The following is an 18,499-nucleotide window of genomic DNA, read 5'->3' on the forward strand; positions in this document are numbered from 1 at the left end:
CTTGACTGAAAAATAGTGGTCATGGTGCAACATCACCATCTACTGTTGAGAAATGGAAGGAGAATGTCTTTTGCTGTAAAACTGAAATGATTCATGCATCATGTTAAATGAAATTCTGAATCTAATGTGAACGCTCATTTGAACAGTCCAGTTATCTGCATATCATCATCATAATCGCAAATATCATATTTTTTTGAAGATTTTTATTGAAATTTGAGATATTAATGAACAGGTCATAATTTGGCATAGCCAGCTAATCACAGCAACATACACCTGAAAACCATCAATATTATTGGTAATCGATAGAACCCTTGTTTCTATGTCACGCATCATGAAAGGATGGGTCACAATCACAGAATTCCTTTTCTGTCCTCGGATAACATATCCAGGTGCATAAAGTCAAATACTAACCATAAAAATAAGAGTAATTATACACACATACACACACATACATATATTTATATATACACATCACCTTTATGTTCCCATTAGTCACTCATTGTAAAATGGTGCCTTAGTCTCCTGTGTCTATGCCTGCTTGCATTACATTGAGAGGGTGAGTGGGTTCCCAGTCATTTGCTTGGCTTGCTCTAGCTTCTTCTTCACCTTGGAGCATTTGAGGTTCAGGTCTGCGTGCCTGCGCTTCAGTGCCACCAGTCTCTCCTCCATGGTCTCGGAGCTGCCCACCTTCTCCTCAAAGTCCTTGAGGAGCGTCTCGTTGCCCAGCAGGCCGCAGCGCTGGCGTAGCTGAAGGGTGTCGGCGCGGATCCCGTCCCGCACCTGCTTGGTCCGGGTCAGCAGGTCCCGCATGCCGTTTACCACCACGTCCACCTCGGCCCGCTGCTTCTTCTGGGCCTGGTTCTCCACCTGCAGGAGCTGGAGCTTGGCGGTGACGTGGGTGAGGGTCTGCACGCTCCGCCCCACCTTGCGCCGGAGCTTCACCAGCTCCTCGTTGCGCTCCTCGATCTTCTCCTCGTAGGTCTGGTTCTCGATCTTCAGCTGCTCGAAGTCGATGAGGTGCAGGCTGCCCGTCAGGTCCGCGCTGGCCGCCAGCTGAGCCTCCGTCCGCTGCATCGCGTTCCTCAGCTTGATGTTCTCCGTCCGCACCTGGATCAGCTCATTCTCCTTGCGCTGCTCGCTGGCCTGGATCTGCTCCACCTCGGCCAGCGCGGCCTGTCTCCCCACCCGCTGGCCCAGGGCCGCCACCGCCGCGTCCTTCTTGAGGCCCGTGAAGGCCCTCCACTCGCTGTCCGCCTGGTCCACTTTCTCCTCCATCTCCTTCCGGAGCTCCTCCATCTGCCACCGATGGCGCCCCGAGCTCCGCTTGTGCTCCCATGACAGCGCCTCCATGCTGGCCATGTACTTGAGGTAGCGCTGCTCGTGGTCAGCTTCCGCCTCCTCTGTCTTGGGGCTTGCGTCCTCCCCGGTCTTCTTGCGGAAGTACTCCACCAGCTTCATCTGCAGCTGGCCGTTGAGGTGGACGAGCCTTTCCCTCTCGCTCTGCAGCTGGTCGAGCTCCTTCTTGTAGGTCTCATAGTCAATGCACTGGCCTCTGTTTTCAGTCTCCTCTGCCCCCTCATCTGCGAGGTCGCTCTCCTTCTCTGAGCCACCAGGCTGGACTCCTCCTGACGATTCCTCCTTCCTGCCTTCTTCCTCTTCCTCTGGTTCAGTCCTCCCTGTATCTGGCATGGGCTCTCTGGTTGTCGGTTTGAATTCCTGCTCCTCCTCCCCTTCAATTATCTGGCTGGATGGTGGCTTGGCATCAGCTAATGTTATAGCTGTTTCCTCCTCTACAGGCTCGTCTGTCGCATTTTCTATCTCTGTTTCTTCTTTTGGTACAATGGTGGAACCTAAACTGACCTGGCTGCCACCTGTCTCGTCTGCACTTGGGGGTAATGGTACCCCCGTTTCCTCAGCAATCTCCGTGTTATCCACAGTGCCAGAGCCTTCACTGGGAACATCGGCACTGGCACTTGGCTCCACATCAGCCATATTTGTCTCCTCAGGATTTTCATTTGTAATAGCTTCTGTGCTGTTGCCCTCTGCAACTGAATTTGACTCATCCGGAAGAGAATTAAGTTGTTTGGATTCGACTGCTGCTGCCTCCATAGCACTACAACCCGTGATAAACGTTTATATCGCACTTGCTCACGAAATACAGAAGCTTACCCAGTAACCTGGTAACGCAAGTAACGTTAGGGATCTGTGTCTATAATGTCTTCAAGGACACCGATAGATTTGGTTTGCAAGTAAACTAACCGGGTAAATTAGTTATATATGTATATCCCACAAATCGGGTACAGTCTGTTCAACTTCTATTGCCTCGCCGATTGTTAGTGAAAATAAAATTTAAGTCAACAGTTTTTCACGTTAAAAAATAACTCACGTAGCACACGGTAGCCGCTGTCATTCAACTAAAGTAATTGATAATGTTTTCTAAGTTGTCCTGGAAACTGAGGAATGGCAGCCAATCGAAACACTGTGCGACATTTGATTAATATTAATGAGACGCAGTAGTCTGACCAGAGACACTTCAGTACGCATGCCCTCCCCCTGAGGCACTGCTGCTTCCAACAACAAGCAGAAGCCAGCAACATGGCCGACCTCGGGAAGAAGTACTGCGTTAACTGCTTGGCAGATGTAACGAACCTTCGTCTTCGTTGCACAGATTGCCAGGACATTGAACTCTGTCCGGAGTGCTTTTCTGCAGGGGCCGAAATCGGAAATCACCGGCGATGGCACGGATATCAGCAAGTGGACGGTGGCCGTTTTACTCTTTGGGGTCCCGAAGCAGAGGGAGGTTGGACCAGCAGGGAAGAGCAGTCGCTACTCGATGCGATCGAGCAGTATGGATTTGGAAACTGGGTAGGTTTCTTTCAAGCTTGCTAGCGAGCGGGCTACGTTAGCTAGCTAGCTACATATTTCCAAAACGGATCAAGTGCATTTAACTAATACTATGCTGTTCGTGGTGAATGAGTGGTGTGACACTTTGGGTTGCCTTGTTTGCTGTGCTGATATTAGAGTCGCTAGATAACGTTTGAGAAGTTGTTTATTTTGTAAGATGGGTTCATATTCGTTAGCTAGCTGGCCTGACTGACCCAGTGCCAGTGGACATCCACAGAATACTGACACAGTCATTGGCGGAAAGTGATAATCTTGGCTCACGTGAATGACATAAATATGGGATGTAAACTGACAGTCTAACTAAAAATGCTGCACAACCTACGATTAATAAATGTAGTTTTTACGGTTAAGTTTATCTTCAACTTTAAAGAGGAAAATAGGTGCCTGTCCTTCGTAGTGCTTTATGTCATTGCATCCACGGAGGCTTATTCGCTAACGTAAGTATACAAGACTGTAGTACTAGGAATAACAAGCGAATATGTAGCCTTAAATTAATATTGACCTTTGGACATTACTGTGGACCTCTGAAATGCAAAATTGTTAATTCTGGTTTTGTGAAAATACAATTTTCTGTAACTTTATTTATTGTCGTTTGGCTATTCTGAATTAATGAAATTAGTTGAAACAGTGTGTTACAGTGTATATCATTTTATGTTGAATGCCAAAAAACCTGAAAACTTGTACTTTGACAGAGTTATATTGCCTGTGTAAATGCATGTGTGTAAAGTGTACACACAGCTTGTTTTAGTTTTGGATGGTTATTCTGCTTTTGTCAAGACACAGATTTTTCCGTAGTAATGCTTTGGTCTCTCTTGTTCCAGGAGGACATGGCCGCTCATGTGGGAGCCTCAAGGACCCCTCAGGAGGTCATGGACCACTACGTGAACATGTACATCCACGGCAACCTGGGCAAGGCCTGCATCCCGGACAGCATCCCAAACCGTGTGACCGACCACACTTGCCCGAGCGGGGGTCCCCTGTCCCCCAGCCTGACCACCCCGCTGCCCCCGCTGGACATCTCCGTGGCCGAGCAGCAGCAGCTGGGCTACATGCCGCTGCGGGACGACTACGAGATCGAGTACGACCAGGACGCCGAGAAGCTCATCAGCGGCCTGTCCGTCAACTACGACGACGACGACGTGGAAATCGAGATGAAGCGCGCGCACGTGGACATGTACGTGCGCAAGCTCCGCGAGCGCCAGCGACGCAAGAACATCGCCCGCGACTACAACCTGGTGCCCGCCTTCCTGGGCAAGGACAAGAAGGAGAAGGAGAAGGAGAAGCCCGCGCCGGGGAGCGGAGCGGGCGGGACGGCGGCCCCCTCGGCGGCGGCGGCGGCGGGGGGCTCGTCCTCGGTCCCGCCCGCCCCGAAGCGCAAGATCACCAAGGAGGAGCGGGAGCAGCGGGCGAAGCTGCGGGCGCTGTGCCAGTTCATGGCGCACCGCGAGTTCGAGGAGTTCTTCGAGAACATGCACAAGGAGCGGATCCTGCGCGCCAAGGTCCGCGAGCTGCAGCGGTACCGCCGCAACGGCATCACCAAGCTGGACGAGTCGGCCGAGTACGAGGCGGCGCGGCACAAGCGCGAGAAGCGCAAGGAAAACAAGAGCGTGGCGCAGTCCAAGCGTGGCGGCGGCGGCGGGGGGGGAGGCGGAGGAGGGGGAGGCGGCGGAGGGGGCGGGGCCGGCGGCGTCAAGGAGGAGGGGAAGGACGGCGAGTTCTCGGCCATCGAGAACCTGTCGGGCTTCGAGCTGCTCTCCGACCGGGAGAAGGTCCTCTGCAACTCGCTCAACCTCAGCCCCACCCGCTACCTGACTGTCAAAACCATCATTATCAAGGACCACCTGCAAAAGAGGCAGGGCATCCCCTCCAAGAGCCGCCTGCCCAGCTACCTGGACAAAGTCCTCAAAAAGAGAATTCTGAACTTTCTCACGGAGAGCGGATGGATATCCCGAGATGCTTCCTAACGTCCTCGGTATCCCTGGGAAGTGATTGTTATTGTTTTGTGTGTGTGTGTGTGTGTGTGTGTGTGTGTGTGTGTGTGTGTGTGTTTGTATGTGCGTGGGTGGGTGTTTGTTTGTTTGTGTTTTTCATTTTATTATTATTATTATTAACTTTTTTTTTTTTACAGCATGTGACCTCTGTATGTAAGTTGTATGTGGGCCAAACTACTGGATTTAGCCACTTTTGGTGACTCCTTCCTTTTTTCACCATTGATCACGGTTATTCTTGTAAATGAATATGTACTTTGTACAGGGAAAATACCTTCCTTTTATCCAAGACTAAACATGATACTCAGAGCTAGGACAACAGAACATTTATTTTCCAGTGTAATCCAAAAAGTCCTTTGTAATCCATTACTGTGGACAATTGATACCTGGAAATGTCTCTCTGTTTAGAATAATGGAAGCCTCTTTTTTCTTGTATGCTTACATATTCATGAGTAGGCAGTTCCGCTACTTATTTTGATTTTGAGTGATATGCAATAGCAGTAATTCTACTTTTATTATCAGATACCAGACTCGGATACAAACAAACAACATTTTGTCTGCGAGAAAATATCTACAAGGACCTGCCTTCGCCCTATACCCCAGGTCGCTACAGATGGTAGGGACTGAGTATTCAATGTCGAGTACTGCGATCGGTCCATCTTATCAGTACTCTGATGACTTCCTTTCCTCCAAACAGCTGTGTGCTGGTGATCAAAGTGTGAAGCTTCATGAACCCCGAAATGGCTAATCCAATCATGTGTTATCACTGAGGTACTGACATAACAGTTTGAAGCTCTGATGACAGCACATGGTGATCCCACACTGGTAATGAGGTTCGAAAACCTGTTGTTTCATCACTGTTGTATTTATATCACTTTATAGAACACTCTTGTGTATGAAGGTGACACTTTACTTTAGATAATTGGATGATGTCCACCCTTGAATGGGATCCTAAGTGTGTTAAGGGTTTCCACATTCTTGTTGTTCATTTTCCAGCACCTCTGGAATTTGTCACAAGGCCCAGAATCACAGTTCGGAGCATAGACTCACTTAACATTGGACTCCTCAATCAGGAAATGGTTCTGTCTGACGTGCGTCTGATCGCTTATCAGTTTGGCATTCTGAATTGATATATGCACGTATGACCCAACTTTCTAGATCCCCTTAAGTCAAAGCCACTCCTGTTATAGAGATAGGAATTTTTCAGATTTGAAATGGGTGCCCGTCTTTCGTAAGTCTGTGCATTGCTTTCACTGGATGTGCCTTATTGCAGTAACCATATCTGTGCTAGGACTAGAACTACAGAAATGTCTGGATGCTTGGATTGACTGCCCCTTATGGTTGAGTTCCATTACTGCATGGATAGTCAGACGATCATCTTCAGTGTGTGGAGCCCCACATGCTTTTGAGATGGCATTTTCCTACTTGGAAGCCATTTTGGCTCCTCTTCATCAAGCATGAGCTGACATGTAGCTTGTCAGCTTTGAGATTATATGGGGTTGTGTGAAGGACAAGGGCCATTACCATCAGTGCTGTTGTAATATTGCCTTCACCGTTTCTCCTCAAAGGCCTTTTTAGGGGGTCTGTCCTTGGAAACAGTTTGACAGGAAACTGCAAGTTAGTTTTGTGGTACCGTTTCTTCCATTATTTGAGTGAAACAATTTGTATTTATTTTATTTTGAAAAATGCTTTGACATTGGCTAAGTGGGTATTAATCTTTTTATAAATTATTGTATGTCTAATGCACAAAATAGACAAATATTTGCCAAAAGGGGAAGATTTAGATTTTTTGTTCTGTTTTTCTCCTGCTGTTTCATTGGAAGTCAAGCTTGCCTACTCAGCTGGTGGTTCTCGTGGTGATTCGTCTGACTTGTGTTGCTGTTTATTTCCTTGTGAATCTCTGTACGGCATGTTTAGTTGGGTAATCTTTAATGTGGGCTACTTTGTTGGGGATCATTAATAGAGGGTGGCCGTATTGTCTATTATGTTGCTGGGGACTAGCTAGCCCCGGATTGGTTTATATCTTCCGAGTGTATGGTCTTTGAGAATAAGCCTGCTTTTCCCTGTCGACAGTCTGTGACGTTATTTGAACACTGTTTCTGTGGCTGAGCCACACGGATGCCGTATCCGTCGACGTTACTTTTCAAGCCAGTGGGATCTGTTTCAGAAGGCGTGGTTCATCGTAGGCCTTGGTTGACCCGAGATAACATTAGACGGTCCAATATTTGGGTTGATCAGATGTTTCTGCGACGCAGATGGTTTCGTATGCACTTATTTTTTTGCGTTCCAGCTCGACTGATCATTAAAAAAAACAGCGAGAAGCTTAAAAAATGGGATTCAGTGGGGTGAATATTATGGAGTGAACAGATATTATGCGGTGGCTGTTTAACTTTGCATGTAAGGTTCACTGCATTTAGTGGAGCTGAATGCCTTGACAGCCTTTTCTGTCTGCTTATTAGTTTCAAATGCAGTATAGAGTGTAGTGGTGTAAAAAGACATTGTTCATCTAATATAGCCTAATTTATTGTCAGAACTACTCCCTGCCTTAGAGCTTTGGTCAGTCTGAGGGCGACTACTGCCGTGTGTATATGTGTTGTCTTTTTTTCCAGAGCTTGAGGACACTTGTATTTCTAGATGTTCTATGAGAGAAAATAACTGACAGTTTATTTTTTAAATAAAATGTATAGCTAACCCTATAAGAGAAAGTTATGGATATGTCATGCCTCCCCTTCCTATCAAAGTTAATAATGCTCTGGAGAGAATCAGAGGTGCTTATAGCCTATGCTGGTTTGGAAGGAACAGTGCTAAATTTGTTGCGTGCTTCTGCTTGTTGCCATCGTAATGTAATCAGTCAAGAATACACAAAATCATGGCGTTAAACTTCTGCATTATCCTGAGTCGCAGTTACCTGCCACCTTCACTGGGAAGGGTAAAGATCGGCGTGAGAGTTCTTTGGCGTCGCTGCATTTTCATAAAATGTTGCGTCGTTTGAATATTCCGTTAGATTTTTTTGCCCTGACTCGTGTATTTTGTGGAAGTCTCCCATCTCAGGAGGTCCTGTTGAACGTGCGGCGACTCGAGGATACACCGCTGTTGCGGAACCCCGTAAAGAGCGGGAAACACAATGGCCGCCATAACGGTGTCGGTCGGCGCAGTGTCCCGGGCTTTGTTTGCTTTGATCCGGGCGATGGCAGAAGTGCTATTTAAATGTAAATGAGTGTGAATGGCCATTGGTTGACAAAGCGAGCGGGAGCACAAAAGCTAGCGGTGCTCTTCAGGGCCCCTCTCAAAACTGGGATGATTGTGCCCCCCCCCCCACCCCCACCCCCCCATTTCCGTGTATGGTGCATAGGCTATATTCTTTTTTTTTTTTACATTTCATTTTAGTTGTTCTGTGGTGGGAACTTTCATATGTGAGGTCTAAACCCAAAGCCTGAATGGGGGGGGGGGGGGGGGTTTAAGCATGCTTTAAGCATGGGTCCTAGCTGGCTTTCAGTTTTGGGAAGAAGCAGCCACAGCAGTCCCTCCAGGGGTGTTGTGTTTGTGGGGGGGGGCAGTTATTGAAGGTATAATGATCAGTGAACAACATTTTTATTTTTTGCCGGTCTAAAAAAGTATTTTTTTATCTGTAATTTTCTTTATGAAGAAAAGGTATAAAAGGAATTGTGCCATTCAAAAATGAATAAAAATTGCATTCTCAGTTCTCGAGCTATCAAACCTATCAAACTGGTGTAACTCACTTCATTTAACAAAGATGTAGGCTACCCATTGTGTTGGAAACAGTTTGAAAAAAAAAAAAACCAGAGTTTTGTCATGGTTAGAACTTGCTTCTGTCGGTATTAGTGTTTTATCTTACTCCTGCTGTATATAAACGTTGTGTAGGTTTGTGATGTTTCTGTTTTCTGTGCCGTGTGTGAGTGTGTGAAGCGCATGCTTACAAACTGAGCCCTCACAGCGTACTTTCGTTCCGTCTGGGTTTCACGTTTCATGAAGCTATCAGCCAGTTACGGAACCTCGACACAGAGATGTTCACATTTGCTTTTCCAAAAAAGCTTTTTTTATTTTTATTTTTTGCCATCAGAAGTGTATGCCGTCAACATTTTGTTACTGTTATTGAAGAAACCATTTTTTTGTTTTTTTTATTCCATGTTTTGAGGTGTAAGGTTACAGTTACTCTTTAATAAATAGTCAGTAAACAGGTTGAGCTAATTGTGTTAGAGGCGCACTTGTCAAAAATCTGTACTTTGATATGATTTATGATGTGTGGGTATATGAATGAAGCAATTTGTTGCATGCCAATAAAACGACGCATGCTTGCTGCTCTGATGACATCACCGAGTAATTAGCAGTCTATGAATCGCAGGAAGTCTGTTGCTTTTCCTGCGAGTCAGAATGGCTTGTTGAGAGATGTAGGCTACCACATGATCAGATTCTTTGTATGTCTGAGTGTTCAGAGGAATAACAAATAGTTCAGATTGCCAAAAGCTGGGTGCTCCTTCCTTCCGACTGCAATGTGTAGAGGAGATGAATTATCCTGTCATGTGATTGGGGCTTCAGCCCAATGATCAAGATACACTGTGAACATAATCATATCAAATTATATTTTTTGACCAGTTTCCATTTTAATGGGCCTAAAAGTGAGTTCCTTTCAGAATACATTTTTCTATTAGTATTTTGGCATCTTTGACTACACAATGAAAAACATTCTAGCCAGGTATCAAAAGAAAAATTATCATAAGAAATGCTTAGGTAATTTGGAAACTGATTTCAATTTGAATTTAAATTATTTCTAAAAAAAAAAAACATGTAAAAAAAGAAAAGTAACAACTGGGGTTTCCATTAAAAATTGTTTATGTTATTTCATTGGGAATTGAAATATTTTAGCAAATGTAAATATGTTTTGTAATGTAAGAAAAAAAAGACAAGAAAATTACTATTAAAAACTGACCTGTGAAATGTAAAGTATTTTATTTCAGGAACATTTTATAACTTTTGTAATAAAATTTGAAAAAAACAAAAAATGTGATAACTGTTTAAAAAAAGCCTTCCACATATTGTCTTAGCATGCTGTAAATCGTTCCTCTGTCCGAGTAGTATGCCTAGGAATGTACAAGATGTTTGTAAAGGTGGTTGAAGATATCAAGGAGAGCGTTAATGTCCTATACTTTGTGGTTGCACATTACATGGAGTCATTACATGTTTTGTATTAAAGTGCACATACTTTTTCTCGTACTGTATCCTTTCTTAAATGGGTGGTCCTTTTCATTTTGCTTATTTAAGTGGATATTTTGGGACAAATGGTTATTGGAAAATGTTTCGTTTTTTTTTTTTGTTTAAAAAGAATTTCACAGTTTGCACACCCACATTTTCACTGGTCAGGTTTTCAAGAAATGTATTGTCTGGGCTGGGTTTCCTTAGCAAAATGTAAACCATTTTCCCTTCCAAGCTCAATTTTGTAAATGGGATATAGACATTCAGGTCAAACTTATCTGACTCACCTATGGGAATATTATGAAGCGTATTACATTTATATTGCACTAAATGCATCTTGTATCAATCATATGACTTTCCATTTTAAACATGTTTCTGTGGACTACTGTGTTAGCTGCTGTATTTTAACCTGCAGTGCAACGGTCATCAGTCATTTCTGTCTGGGGGCCAGATTCAACTGAATATGGTGTATGCAGGAGTAATATTTTCCATGTACTACTTGTGAAACAATGCTGTGGCTAGGTATGTAGTGTACATTTGAAACAGAATGTGAAAACCCCTGCAGATGCCTTCTTGTACAGTGGTTTCTTCTTTGGGCACTAGTGGAAGAAATGCCTGCACTGTGCTGATAGAGACATAGACGCTCATCGTGTTGATGCACCTATATACGTTTTTCTTCTCGCTGATCAATGGGCCAAGAGCACATCTAAATGCCCCCCCTCTATGGTAAGGGTCCTCAGCCAGAGGGTGATCCTTTAAGGTGGAACTACACAGGAAAACATTGAGTAACCCCTTCCATAAACAATAAAGGGGTTTTGGAGACTCCAGTTTGCATGGCAGTCTATGATAAAGAAACGAGACAAAGAGTCAAGCCTTGCACAGCAGAGCTCTGGTCTCCTTTATTGGTCAAGGTTTCCCATACATTTCTTTTGGGTCACACCACTCTCCAGTGAACACTGGCTCTTTCACAACTAAAGTACTGTTTGTGTACTGACTGCAGTGGAGTGGCTACACACTTCAGCACAGGGTTGCCCAATCCTGTTCCTGGAGAGCTACCATCCTGCAGGTTTTCATTCCAACCCTACCAAAGCACAGCTCGTTCAACAGCTAGAGATCTAGATTAGCTGCTAATTAGTAGAATAAGGAGTGCAAAATTAGGGTTGAAAGGAAAACCTACAAGAAGGTAGATCTCCAGGAACAGGGTTGGGCAGCCCTGCTTTACAGAAAGGCTTTAATCCTGGTCTGCCAGAGCCACTACAGTTAAAAGCATATTCTCACTGGTCAGGTGGGCAGGTTAATGTTTGCACGTTTTAAAAAAACAATTTATGGCCACAAACACAAATACAACCACCGTCATCAGAGCACTGAATCAAACAGGGGCCCCAGGACTGATTTTTCAGACCAAAACACCTCTTTTCATGACATTGTGTCTGCATGTGAATTGTCAGTTTACTTTCAGACGGTTTAAACCAAATCGAACATCCAAGATCTTAACACTTAGAGCATTGTTTCAGTTCAACCTTTGGGATTACATATTCTCTTGCCAATTTATTGTACGTGTGCCATAAAGGAATGATTTATATGAGTGAATGCGACTTTTTGGCTACATACCTGTGGAAAAGCTTTACATTTTTTAAGAATTATGCAATGGGCAACCTGATGTTATTCAACTGTGGGGAAAAAACACTCACTATGAGAAATTAGGTGACAACTGCATTCGCAGCAGTGCAGTATTAGTCACTCGGAACATTTATGCAGCACACATACGTGGTACCCAAATTAGGTAAAGGGCATAAAAAAGTCAAAGAATGCTGGTTAGTGAGCATTGTCAGAGCCAAAAATGAGAATATAGTCATTACTTCTGCGTTCAAGTGAGCTGTGAGAGGGAGGTATACTCTGTGGAGACAGTGAGCACTTTCCTGTACTAGTGTTTGGAGGAAATACACATGCGCAGGGGCACGCAACTCTATTCCTAGAAGGCTGGTGTGTCTGCTGGGTTCTGTCCCAACCCATCACACATCCATATGCAATAATGGTACTTCACCAGATCACAGTAAAGTATTTTAACCAAGGACACGGCCATCTGCAGCTATGCCTCAAGTTATGACTTCATCAAAAATTACTAATAAAATAAGCAACCGGGCTTTCTGAACAATCAGAAGTAGAAGTAGACATGAAATGCCCATAGCTTCGTAACCCCATGGACACCCAATGCACAAGGGTGTTGTGGGATTGGGTGTACAGTATATTCACTTTTACACACCTTCTGATTCATGAAGGTGTCTTTACACTGCTTTCCCAAGCATATATCAGCATGAGATTCAAGATTTTTTTCAGTAACTGTCTTTCTAATATCTGGCATAGTGAAATTTGTGGGGATGCAGAAAAAGCAAACTGCCAGGGCTTCACTGCTAAAGTGAATTTTTGGATCAGGCAGCTGACAGCTGCCCTGTCCTGGCTTTCGGATTTTAAAGAGTCAATTAATAAAAAACCCTCTCTCGCGACACTCTCAAGGCACCATCTGAGATGGGAATAGGAAGGCCATGTTGACTTTTCGGCAATAAATTTACACTAAGTCTGTCTTTAAAATCACAATTCTGCTCATATCGAATGATTCTAAAACACACACAGCACTCAGCAAAACTGAGCCATTTAAGAGTTTTTCATATGGGACTATGAATACTGCTGAAAATTCAGCAGGAAAATCAATTCACTTTTCATTTTAAACTTTGATAAAAGAAACTGATAGAAGGTGATAAGTTCACAGGCAATTTTAGCCACTTCTTAAGGTATACTGTGTGGACATTTGTTTGTTCAGGGCTACAATAATGGATCAAGGCTACTGATATGCTTTGATACAATAGATTCTATTCTTTACAAAAAGTTCTGTTTTGTGCACGGCACTCTAACACAGTCATAAACAGTGATGGTAGGTACGAATTCTGAAATCTTTGAACTATTACTGCATCCAGTCACTTTTAATATGCCCCGCAGCAGTTAGACTTAGTTTATACAGGTATGATCAACTCATCAAAGTTAAATTAAATGAACAAAAGCACAGAGAATACTGACCCGGGCATCATTCATTCTTGTACATCATGTGGTTCATAGATCTGGTCTAGTATTACAACAGAGACGTGTATATCTATGGAAATGAAAAGGTGGAAATCACATTCCGTTTCACTAAGGAGACATGTACAGGTGAAGCTGGGAGAAAACAAAACTTAACTCTAAACACTGATGACTTGTAAAACAAAATGAAAATGACACAAAAAATTAAGTTTTAATGTTCCACAGTGCCAACCACATTTTCTCCATTCACAAACCTCTGTCCTCTGCTGAAGACTAAATAAACAGGTAGTTTGATTTCCAGAGCCGTGTGTCACTGCTTGGAGTCCCTTCTGCTTTAGGTTCTTCTGCTGTACCCTTCAACACCTGTCACCAATGGCGAATCTGTTAAGGAGCTTTGGCCACACCCACCAGAGCTGGTCTGAGGGTGCGTCCGTGCAGCTTGTAGCCCACCTTGGTGACCATGGCAACCGTGCCTGGTTCTTTGCCCTCCACGGGGGCGTGGAAGAGGGCCTCGTGTTCATAGGGGTCGAACTTCTGCCCCTCGGGGTTGAGCCTCACCAGGCCGTGCTTGTTGAAAACCTTCTGGATCTGGACTTCCGTCATCACCAGCCCATCGTACAGGTTCTTCAGGTGAGGGTTATCTTTTGTCACTTCCTCTTTGGGCACGCTCTCCGTCGCCTTCTCAAGGATGTCAGCCACTTCCAGCAAATCTTTGCAGAACCCTTGGATTCCTGGTCAGTGGTTAAAAGTAATCCAATTCATTATGAGGCAAAGCAGGAGATGAGGTTGTCATGATGTAAAACAAGCAGGCTAAACTTCAGATACCCATAAAATTTAAATAGTCAAATTTAGCTTGGTTCTAGAGGAAATTAGCATAATGAGTTCAATGGATAGTCAAATTCCAACTTCCTTGTGTCTCTTGTATTGACTGTGGTACACCAGTTGAAATTAGAAACTACAAACATACAAAATATGAGTTTCTTGCACATCATATGCACATATACAAGGCATTTAGCCAGGTTACAACCACCCCCACGTCTTCTAAAGCATACCTACCATATAGTTTTGCATCATCTACCATCTTCTGACTCCTCTGTCTGAGGTTCTCTGTGTCAGCGAGCGCCCGCTTGTACTTGTCCTGTTTGTGAGGAGAGAAAAAAACACCAATGAGAAGCCAGCAAAAGAAACCAAGGCAATCAAAGAACACCAACAGTGCATTGTTCCATAGACATGTTGTTCTGCACTTTTTTCACTGTCTGAAAACCATAAATCAAGGCACCAATAATGAACATTCTGATGTACGGAACACAACCTATCAGCCTCCAACCAGCTCCAGTACTCAAACATGGGCCAGGACACACACAGACTTAACACACCTTCAAAGAAACGGTCTTTTTTTATTTATTTATCACAACCAAACTACGACCCTACACCTGCGTTAATAGACAACAGCATGGCAAGAACAAGTTGATGGAGATGCCAACTGGAAGTCCTGCAGGTTGCACTGGATTAGTATACTTTCTAAACACATTAGCGACAAGGTCATCACACTCACCATAACATCTTTTAGCTGCTCCTCAAGCTGTACCTTCTCCTCGGCCAGGGCCTTCTCCGAAGAGCTCTGTTCGGGTTTCTGAGCCCCGTTCTCTTCATCCGCGCTCGCGCCGTTGCTCTTCTGCTGAGCAGCCGTGCAGAGGAGCCGTGGAGACGACCTGTGCAGAACAAAACCGGCCTTCAGGTAAAAGCATATTTACACCACTACATCACAGATGTTGGATACTCTCAAGCCAAAGTTGTAAATATGACGTGCATTAACCAAAAAAACCATAGATACAATTATTTACGTTGCTTTTTCAGGTGTAACGACCTGAACTGAATCTAACGTCGCGTAGGATAGCTAAAAGCTCTTGCGACACTTGGATGTGAGTTTCAAGTTGTGTCATGTGTCATGCTCGCCTAACATGGGCTAGTCATTTAAATTGCCAATGCATCTCGCAGACATTAATGCTAGCTTTTGAATGTGACAGAATGCGAAGGTCGTTAGCTAGATAAACTAACAAGGTGTCTCACGATAAAACCGATACTTCGATAAATTACCAAGGGAAGAAGCTAAACTACGTAACACAAACGTCAACATTAATCACAAAGTTCAAAACGCACTTTAAAGTCACCTAAACTATCACAGTTTGTTTCTAACTCCAACTAGGATAGTTGCAGAGTTATCAGCTTGCAAAGGAAATATGTAGCGCATGATGCAAATTACTAGTGATACGTTAATGTGGCTGTCGAATATTAAATCACATGGTATGATACAAGCCAGCTAGGTATGATACAAGCCAGCTACCTAAAATTGTTATCTGGATAAAAGCAATACCATACAGCACCAATCTCGATATGGCTGAAAATTACCCGGTAGTAAGTAACTATGTTGTCTATTGAGATGGCCAAATTGCGAAACGAACAAACGTGCCTTCAACGTTAACTAGCTAGCTATCTAGCTAACAAGCTAGCTGGGGGTTGCTGAATTACGAAACATTTGCCCTGACATGGACTGTCAAACCAGTCGGCTAAGCTCCGCAGTTGTCAGTTCAGCAGCAAAAATATAAACCCCACTTGCCATCACGGACAGACAGCGATCTTCAGACAGTGCACTATTTTAGGCGCATTGTTACCTTAACAGAACAGGGGATGCTACTATTGAGTAGCTCTGTCGCACAGCTCGAACACACCAACTCGCCATTTTCACCTGCATAGAGTTCACATTACACACGTTCATATGAAGTTGAACAGGGGCACATTAGCTCAGTGGCAGAGGAATTGAAGAAAAGAGCCAATTACAAAGGAGAAATAGAAACGACTTTGTAAAATAAGCCAATCACAGAGCGAAATAAAAAACGGTCCAGTAAATCGCCCAATGGCTACGAGCTCTAGTAGTTCCGCGTAGTTTGTCTGAGATCTAGGGGTCAGAAGCAGTCCACGTGACCGAGGGCATTTTTTTCAGTCTCTGAATCCAAGGTTATCCTGATGATTTTACATAAAGTCATATCTGAACAGTGTTTCAGTTAAACAAGGAAGACACGAGAGATTATTATTATTATTATTATTATTATTATGTACATTTATTTTTTGATTAGGGTAGGGTAGTTATGACTGAGGAACACCTTGATTTGAACCAGTACTTTTGTATCGTAGAACTCTAAACTCATATTACACATCTTTGCTGTTGCATTAGGCTACTAATCATAGCCTGAGACAGGTTTTCAAATTACATGGTTTACAATTAGTGGTTATAATCAGTCTTGGACACTAACGTCACAGTCTACTCTAAACCCTAATATTGGTAGAGCACATGAGGTGCCTGGAAAAAGTGGATTATGCTGTCTTTCTCGCGTTGCTTACCAGCCATGGTGTTGTTTTTGACCAACCTTATTAAGGCAGCACTATATATGTGAGGTGCTAGGTGCCTGCAAACCTTGGAGAAATGCGCACAGTCAATTCTGGATCACAGGAGCAAATATGACTTATTATCCAGATATACCAATTAGGCAGTGCAAGACACTACACGTTGCTTCAGCTGGTGAAATAACTTGTGCTAGCTCAGCCTTTGTGCATACATTCATTTACATTCATTTCTGGCTCTGTCACCAGATATTTCCTAAGGCCTGACCTACAATAAGCAGCACAATGCCTTTGTGGTTGTACAACTCTAAGAATTTTTTGAAATTTTATTCAACATTTAAATTAAAGACATGGCAACAAAATTCAAAATGCATGCCAAAATGAAATAAATATTGATCAAAGCGTGAAAGTTTGATGTCTCTACTTTTTTCCTGCAAGACAAAAGACAGTAAAGAGTCAACCGAGTGTCAGATGCTTGTGAAATGTCCTGTTGGTTCGAACAATAATTTGAAGAAAGCAGAGGTGGACAATGTGAAGGCCATATATAGCTGGTTGCCAAACTATATTTCAGTATGTGAGTAATATGGAAAAAACAAACAAAATAACACAAAAAAAAGCAAAGTTCTGACCCCCTTCTGCCCGTTTTGGGCACTGTTTTGTACATATTATCAATGTATTTGACATTTTAATTCTCTAAAAAATGTGTTGAACATTTTTTTTTGTAATAAGAATAGATTGCACATTAAAGAACTTGAACTCGAACTCTGCAGAGTTTGAACATCTATACTTACTATTATGACTTTTCACCAAATGGTTTCGTAATATTCAGATAATGTATCGATATTACCAAAATACTGGTGTCACAGCAGCGTTGTAAACAAATTCACCATCCCTTGAGATAAATTCTGGGAGACACATGCAGATTACTTTTTAATGTAAGCTTTAAAGATTCTTTCGGATTTCTTAAAGAATATTAATGTAAATAGCCACTATTCTTTGTTTACATTTTAAAGCTAGAAATCGTGTCTTTATTTCTTATTTTTATAGATGAAGAGGGGGAGGGGTATACATCCAAAAGTATCTATGGAAAGTTTAATAACTTTGAAGGCTTGTCAGCAGGTACTTTCACAGTGGGTGAGCTCTCTCCTCATAAAAGCTAATAAACCATGAAAGCTTGGCATCGCACAGTTCTCCATCCCCACCCCCTACCCCCACCCCTCATGCCTTAAAACCTTCAGGGAATTTTGTTCTCAATGACTTACTACACAACTCTCTCCAGTCCCTCCGCCTGCATGCCAACACTGCTTCCATCAGGCAAGGTGGATATTGATGAAATATTGTCTTGGATTCTGCTTAGTTTTAGTCTTTCAGAGGTGGAATTTAGTCGCAGAGCCACGAACAAAGCTGAAATGTCTGTAAAATGCCCTGTAAAGCACATCTGGTTGTCAAGATAGGCTGTTTTGCCATGTAAACAGAGAGGCTCTATCTGCAGCCGAGAATACGATTCCCCCATTCACACTTACCATATTAAAGGCTCCATTATTCTGCATCTGACATGTTCAGCCTTGATAAAGCAGGAAGGAAATGGACCAATCACTGATCGGAGGCCTGAGACCTTGGTAGTCAACAAAAGTGATGGTTAAAAAGAGAAAAGGCCTTCATATCAGGATTGGCTTGTGAATATTTCAAATAGTATGGCCTGTAATTTCTTTTTGCAATAACAGTGGTACTGCAGAACATAAAATATATAATTTTTTTTTCAGGTGCTTAGTATCCTTTTAATGTCCAGAACAAAGAAACGCTTTTTGGCCAAGCTAAAATGGTGGATTGTAATGGTTACCACCCCCTATATTTTGTGATTAAGCTATCTGCAAAGGTTCTGTTTTGGGTTGTCATCTAAAAGGAAGTATCAGCTATTTTGACAT

General features: G+C 43.3%; 3 protein-coding genes across 3 annotated transcripts; 1 reads left to right on the top strand and 2 right to left on the bottom strand.

Moving 5' to 3' along the window:
* Positions 1-205: 205 nt before the first annotated feature.
* ccdc96 (coiled-coil domain containing 96) lies at positions 206-2,546 on the bottom strand. Its single transcript, XM_035425567.1, has one exon. It carries the CDS (start codon positions 2,107-2,109, stop codon positions 544-546), a length of 1,566 nt encoding a protein of 521 aa, XP_035281458.1. The 5' UTR covers positions 2,110-2,546; the 3' UTR covers positions 206-543.
* On the top strand, positions 2,546-4,963 carry tada2b (transcriptional adaptor 2B). The gene is made up of 2 exons (XM_035425568.1): positions 2,546-2,865; positions 3,726-4,963. The coding sequence occupies exons 1-2, from the start codon at positions 2,596-2,598 to the stop codon at positions 4,866-4,868; spliced, it is 1,413 nt and encodes a 470-aa protein (XP_035281459.1). The 5' UTR covers positions 2,546-2,595; the 3' UTR covers positions 4,869-4,963.
* A 6,013-nt stretch (positions 4,964-10,976) lies between these two features.
* Positions 10,977-16,002, bottom strand: grpel1 (GrpE-like 1, mitochondrial). Its single transcript, XM_035425570.1, has 4 exons — positions 15,848-16,002; positions 14,731-14,887; positions 14,232-14,313; positions 10,977-13,906 (listed from the first exon to the last, which is right to left on the bottom strand). The coding sequence occupies exons 1-4, from the start codon at positions 15,949-15,951 to the stop codon at positions 13,560-13,562; spliced, it is 690 nt and encodes a 229-aa protein (XP_035281461.1). The 5' UTR covers positions 15,952-16,002; the 3' UTR covers positions 10,977-13,559.
* Between the last annotated feature and the right edge of the window lie 2,497 nt (positions 16,003-18,499).

This window comes from Anguilla anguilla, chromosome 7 (genome assembly GCF_013347855.1).
Source record: "Anguilla anguilla isolate fAngAng1 chromosome 7, fAngAng1.pri, whole genome shotgun sequence".
NCBI classification, from domain to species: Eukaryota; Metazoa; Chordata; class Actinopteri; order Anguilliformes; family Anguillidae; genus Anguilla; species Anguilla anguilla.